Source organism: Elaeis guineensis, chromosome 11 (genome assembly GCF_000442705.2).
Source record: "Elaeis guineensis isolate ETL-2024a chromosome 11, EG11, whole genome shotgun sequence".
Classification (NCBI taxonomy): Eukaryota; Viridiplantae; Streptophyta; class Magnoliopsida; order Arecales; family Arecaceae; genus Elaeis; species Elaeis guineensis.
In genome coordinates, this window is record NC_026003.2 from 109,331,723 (window position 1) to 109,338,697 (window position 6,975).

The 6,975-nt window shown below is 43.1% G+C and overlaps 1 protein-coding gene across 1 annotated transcript; it reads right to left on the bottom strand.

Moving 5' to 3' along the window:
• Positions 1-311: 311 nt before the first annotated feature.
• Positions 312-3,343, bottom strand: LOC105054237 (flavanone 3-dioxygenase 2). The gene is made up of 4 exons (XM_010935715.4): positions 3,032-3,343; positions 2,685-2,932; positions 978-1,302; positions 312-790 (listed from the first exon to the last, which is right to left on the bottom strand). Exons 1-4 carry the CDS (start codon positions 3,227-3,229, stop codon positions 548-550), a joined length of 1,014 nt encoding a protein of 337 aa, XP_010934017.1. The 5' UTR covers positions 3,230-3,343; the 3' UTR covers positions 312-547.
• Positions 3,344-6,975: the final 3,632 nt, after the last annotated feature.

Consider the following 6,975-nt stretch of genomic DNA (forward strand, 5'->3'; position numbering starts at 1 on the left):
GAATCAAAATCAATCTACATACCATGTTTCGGAACTTTTCTACCTAATAGTCTTTAAAGCATTGAATGAGAAGATTATGTTATTAAAGGATGGCATTGAAGTCCACTTTAAAGTATTGAATAAAAGTATTATATGATTAAAGAATGGCATTGAAGCCCACTTATATATATTAAATTAGGTTATAAAGCGATATCAGGAATTTGAATAGTCGTTATGGTGCTATTTATATATTTTTTTTTAACAAATGATCAATTATCTAACATAGAATCTGCGTGCGGGCTTAAAACTAATATTCAATACAACTCAAACAGTTATAAATATAATAGTCCGATGAGTAGGTATAAATTAAGAAAGTATTGCAACCTTTTTCCAGGCTACAGTTGGACAACATTGACGAGCAAGTGGTGAATCTTGCGCCATGACACGGGCGGTGGGTGCTCAGAAGGAAAGCTACAAAGCAAGACAAACCACCGGAGTCGTCAACCATCCCGTGAGGACAGCAGAGGAGACACGATGATTCAATTGATGACGGCATGATGGTTGCCGACTAGCTCTTGAATAGCTCCAAGCAGTGTTCCTGGTCCAAGTTCCTGCTCCAAAACTTCTTGTAGTACTCGGCGTATGTGAAGCTCCTGTATACGGCCGCCGATCCATCGCCGGTGAGCGTCTTTGCAGGGCTAATGACCGCACTGTTACACGGACAAAGAAACGATGCCACGGACATCCTTTCCTCATCGGAATTGACCACCGCCCGGTGCCAAACACTCTTATACCTACCATTACTCAGTGCCTGCATTAACAAATTCAAGTATCGAAGATGCTATGAAATGTCACCACCTCTGCTTTATTTAAAATTTGCGTGCATGTATGACATGCTTGCTCTCATGCATAAGATGAAAGCATTCGTTGATATAGTATGAAATGCGAATTTATGTGTCTAGCTCCTGATCATACAGAGTTCTGTGAGCCAATGTCACCTGTAGTTGGTCGCCGATGTTGATGACAAAAGCATTGGGGTGGGGATCAACTCTGATCCATTTGCCATCCTTAAAAACCTGCAAGCCAGCCACCTTTTGGTCCTGAAGGAGAATCGTGAGAGCATTTGGATCTGTGTGGGCTGGTAGACCATATGTGAGCTCAGGCTCCGGGCACTGGGGGTAGTAGTTTATGGCCATGTGTTGTTCTTGCTCACCAAGAACCTTCTCAATGTAGTCCTCCTCCAAACCCAGGCTCAAAGATATTAACCCAAGGAGTCGGAAGCCTAGTTGACGAACTTCCCTACAGTAAGTGCTCACCACTTCCCTGATAAGGGAGGAAAGCAAAACAGAGCAAGCTTTTCAGATCAATTCATGACTGTAGTTTAACTAAAATAAACTTCAATTCAATTTGTGTGTATATTTTCAGATGTTACTAACCATTGGCGCATCTGCCTATCTTTAGCGCCTAGCATGTGACTTTACATGAATGGTCAAGTCCATTGTGGTAGCAACTTCTAGCCCAAGAGGCTCTGCTTCTCAGAATGGAGAAAATATTGCATGCACCAGGTCCAAGTGAACCAGGGCAAATCCCGGAGCATATGCACCGTAGATAGTGCGCAATCGGGAATTGGTGAAATACAAGGGTAGCGTGGCATGTTATCCACCGTGGGATTTGATGCGGTCCAATCGCACTTGGTGCATGCAATACGGAGGAATGGGCTGTTTTCTTCAGCAAACAGACATGTCAATGGCCAGTATGAGGCTTAATTTACCACCGGTAACGAGATCCAAAGTGAAGATTAGAGCTATGGTTGAGCCATGAATCAATCCCCCTTTCACGAGAAATCTCTATAATCGGACCATTGCCATATTTGGGTTGTTTATGATATTTATTCTATCGAAATCATGATATACGTGGAAGGGACAAAGGCCAAGTACAATTATTACCAAAAAAAAAAAAAAAAACTTAACTATCAAAAAAAGACAAAGGCCAAGTACAGCTGAGTCCTCCACGAAAGATCTAAGGACAGGCTGATAACATCTAAAGATTCCTATAATGAAGTATTATTAACCATGGATCCTTTCAAGACAATGACCTATAATATTGACCTCATTTACATAGATAAAACTAATCTCGATCTTATTACTAAGAGTTATGGCTTAGGAAGGATTAGTTTATAGAGCTTCTTCTTATTCAAATTGCTTAAACAAAGTAGGCTTCTGGGAATTTTCCCCTCCCAATAGCAAAGTCAACGGTTCTGGGTACCATCTTCCTAAACTTGTGCTGATGACACAGAAGGTATCAGAGCAAAAGGAATCTGAAAACCCTAGAGAAGGGAACAGAAATGGTGTGATCCTCTCATACACACAAATGACCATCTTCTACCGCTCGATCCGATGACCTGAGAATTCCAACATGACAAATCATTGTTCAAGCATCCTCATCGGAGATGAACATCCAAGCATTGTGAGGCGAGACATCAATAATTGCGTGCTGCCAAATCGCCGCATATGAAGCTTTGTCGTTCCATAACCATGCTTGGACCAGCCTAAGCCCACTAGCGTAGAGTGGCAATTAGCTTAAACTAAGAATTTTTGCACCATTTGAGTAGGTTCTAGTTTACATGTGCTCCATGTTCCTCAGGAACACCAAGTCCAATTAAACAAACAGAAGCGAAAACAGAGCTGGTTCCAGTACAAACTTACCTGAACGAAGGGGGGTTGGAAGGCCACCCTGGCACAAACTCCTCCAGAGGATAGCAGTGCAGCCGGAGATAATCTCTCCAGTTGTGAACCGTCTCCTTCCTAACATTAAAGCTCGTCGATAACCTTATTTTCTTCGCGGGATCATCAGAATATAGCTTGGCTTTTTCCTCCGGAGGAAGGTAAAAGAATTCGAAGGCGATAGCCATCATCTTGAGCATCAATTCAACAGATATCCCATGATTCACAATCTACGAACGCAAGATTAATTACGGTCAAAAACTTCGAGTTGTCACCGAGCAAAAATTGATTCAGCTTAGGAGGAGCAAATTAAGGCTTGTGAGTGAGACCTGGAAGAAGCCATAGGATCGGCAGGCGTCGTTGATCTGGGAGATGATTTGGGATTGATCATCAGCGCCGAGGTCGACAACGGGAATGTTCGCGTCGCTCTCGACTTCAGCAAGCCGGGGCCTCTGAGACTCCGGCCGTACGTAGCTCTCCGGGAGGTTTCGGTGGTGGGGCACGGTGGAGAGGAGTCGGTCCGCCATGAGAGAGGCGGGGAAGTGGCTCCCTGAAGGTTACAGTGTGCGAGAAGCGAGCAAGGGACGAGCGAATATGTCGAAACACGGAGTTAACCAGTTTTGTCAGGTGGCATTCGGCCAATCAAAAAAAGGTTAACGGGGTTTGTCCTATATTTCGCGCGAGAGATGATTCCCCTGCTTTGGCGACGTCAACCGTTGGATCTAGCAAATGCCGCGTCGAGATCTGTGCAATCCAACCGCAAATGTCGCGAAAGCAGATCGACCGTCCTCCGGCGCGAAAGATTACGGCCCGAACCCGTTGCATTTTTTACGTCAGCACACGCATCAGAGATGACGTCATTATCGGGTTGCTGTGTGTCGTCATCCAAATGGTAGCTACCCTACGTGTGCGTTGGGCTCGGGACACGGGGCCTGACACCTCAGTACAGGGTTATCAGGCTTTTTTTTTTTTTTTTTGATTAAAAGCACATAGACTTCGTTCATAGAAGGCAGTGTAAATACGTAAGTGAGGGTAGGACCTGTTATATACGAATAAAAACGCAGCCCACTGAAATGCCAAAACAACACACAAATAATTGCATATTTTTTTTTAAAATATTGGGCTGTTTTTAATATGAGAGGACCGAGCGGCAAGAGCAAGGGAAATAAATTGGCATGATGCACTTGGTGCACACGCTGCAAGATATAATTTTTTTCATTGGCAAAGATGCATGCTTTAAGTTGAATCATGCCATTTGGAAAGAAAATCAAGAAAACAAATGATATAGATGGAAAAGTATCCATCAATTTTTTACTCATAGAAAATTTTTTAAGAATATATAGTCTTCAGTATCCACTTTCATATGATCGGCAATTGATATCACACACCTTTTCAAGGAGACGATATCAAATTCAAATGTAATATTACGCCAAAATAGAAAAATAGTAATAATAAATTATTATCATATTCTAAAAATATAAATTATTATATTTTATTCATTTGTAGAGCAAGAAAATAAAGAAATAACAATGAAACTAAACATGATTTTTTTTTGTTTGTTATATTTTTATCAAAGTTTAGATAGAATTCTTGCTTTCCAAAGCTTTTTTTTCTTGCTTTCTCAAGTTTTTTTTATTATTATTACTAATTTGCTTTGTAAATTTTATGATAAAGCCTCCCTCCCTCGCTGAAATATATCATTTAAAAAATTTGATATCATTCAATTTTAAAAGATTGGTGTCAACATAATAGCAGGTTGTAATATTTATCAATCTCCAAATGATCTTTTCAACTTTGTTTTATGCCATATCAAAACAAAAACTTAAAATGATATATTTATTATATCTTTTCTTATGCATCTTACTCTAAAGTTCTATACCAACTTTAATAAGTTGACTTTGAGCTAATAGCCAATTATAATATTTGCTCCATCATTTAGCATAATCTTCTCAACTTTGATTCATACTTCATAATCAATCAAATTTTAATGGCAAAATGTTTTGATGATGATTTATTTTATTGCATCATTCTGTGTCTTCTTTAGAAATTTCTTGCTAATTCTTAAAAAAAACTGACATCAAAAGTGTCAATTTGCTAAATCTTTTAGTAAGCCTCTTAACTTTAAATTTTGCTCCATTGTCGACCATATAATTAAATTTAGCCAAGCCTTCTTACCTTGGATGATGATGACGATATTCTATTTTATTCTATTACATCGTAGCGATTAGAAATTATTCTACAGCATTTGAGTGTTTCTTCTCATATATATTTTTTTTTTGAAAATAGCAAATAATTGCCATGGAGCTATAGAGTAAGAGGGCTATGGACAAGTGATGGAGATGGATTTTTATTATTAATTCATAATATCTTGATAATAAAAAAATACAAGGGTTGTCTTGTAAATAAGATTTTATAGTGAAATGTATGTGTGTTTTAGGTACATATACATGCAAAGTGAAAGCCATAAGACTATCTATTATGTAATTTTTGGGACTCAAAAAATATTAGCTTTCATTTTTGCAACTTTAGAAGAAATGCAGTTAGTATTATATATGGATGACTTTTACCTATTCCTAGTTTTTTGCCTTTTTCTATTGCTTCCATCTATTTATATTGTGCTGAAATTTGCGTGCAAAGAGATGGAATCCCATTGTTATATATGCCAAATTGTTGGTCTCCATAATGGTGAAGAAGAAGAAAGCAAAGTAAGAATTGTTTAGGATTAAGTCATCTCATCGACCATGGTAGTAATCAATTTCTGTAGTGACTAAAAATACCATTGATGGACATCTATGATTTGAATACAACCTCTAATAGAAGATGGGCTTTGTTGGAATATGCCGACCTGTCCTCCTACGCCGACTAACTGCCAGGCCCGTCTGACCAGCGCTCGACTCTGCCGACCGACGACTGCCGACGCCGCCCGACCAAACCTATGTCGGTCGGGCCGACTCTCTCTCCCTCCGACTAGTCGGACTGGGGAGCCCAATATCCGACTCTTGTAAGGTGCCCGACTGACCGTCGAAGGGTCCCTAGGTGTCCGTCCGACTAACCATCGAAGGGTCCCTGGGGGTTCGTCCGACATTCCTCAACCAGGCACCGACATACAGTCGGTCGGCTCCTTCAAACACCGTACGGTTGCTGGGGACTGTCGATCCTGACAACGGCATGCGGCACAGCCGCCTTGGGGCATTATCCCACCTAAGGCATGGGTCAACCCTAGCGATTTGACAGCCCCACGACGATTTGACAACCTCACGGTGACTCTGACAGTCCTCGATGATTTGATAATTCTTTCATTGTCTGCACCATTAATGACGGCGCCATGCCGCGCTCTACTATAAATCGAAGAAGGCAACAGTGCTGAGCAGGTCTTTTTTGGAACCCTTGAACTCTTCCTCTCTAGCTCTCGCTCTCACCCTCTCTCGTTGAGTTCCTTGATTCTTTTCTACTGTTGCCTGGTCTCCTCTCTGACTTGACCGTCGGAGGGTTCCCGCCGGAGTCACCTCCGGTCAGTGCGGACTTCTTTTGCAGACACTCGTTCCCGGCGACCAAGCGACGAGGGGATTGGCCGCAACAGGTTTGGCGCGTCAGGTAGGGAGGATGGGTTTCCACAGCACCAGGGATTACAACCCCCACGAAACTCGAAACATCTGTCGAGATGACAAGAACAAGAGCTCAGCGATCGAGGGTCACCGGATCGGCGAGGTGCTCTTCCCACCGGAAAGAGACCTCTCCTCCACCCTCCATGGTGGAACCTAGCTCTCCGCATCCTGCGGTGACCATGGAGGCACAGATCGCGGCGATCGTGCGGCAGATGACCGTGTTGACAGACGCGGTCAAGGGCCTTCAACAACAACCGATCCGGTTGCCGCCCTCGCTGGCAAGGCAACCGGCGGTACATCCGATGCCCTCTAAGAGCAGCCACAGGCGCCCGCGTCGGTCTCTATCACCTCCTTGGGAGCGCCCGTCATAGCGCTCCCATCGAGAGGAGGAGAGGCGGGCACGGCATGATGCCCATCACTCCCGACGGCTGTCTCCTTCCCAGCTGGAGCGAGCGAGGAAGGAGAAGCGACCGCGAACACCATCCGCCTCCCTCTTAGATTCATCAGGAGACTCCACCTCTAGGGTCTCTCAGCACCGACGGGTTGACGACTACGAACGCAGGTTCGAAGAAATCGATCGTCGGCTTGCCCAGCTGCAGGTGGACGGACAGAAGTCCTCGAATGACATTGACTTTCAGACCGCCCAACCCCTCTCCCGACTCATTCTC

Bases quoted from the DNA above. Each gene is read 5' to 3' on its own strand.
- LOC105054237 (XM_010935715.4), bottom strand. From the start codon at position 3,229: ATGGCGGACCGACTCCTCTCCACCGTGCCCCACCACCGAAACCTCCCG. The intron at 1,303-2,684 runs GTAAGTTTGTAC...CTCCCTTATCAG, and splicing joins TCCAACCCCCCTTCGTTCAG to GGAAGTGGTGAGCACTTACT. The intron at 791-977 runs GTGACATTGGCT...TTGTTAATGCAG, and splicing joins ACATCGGCGACCAACTACAG to GCACTGAGTAATGGTAGGTA.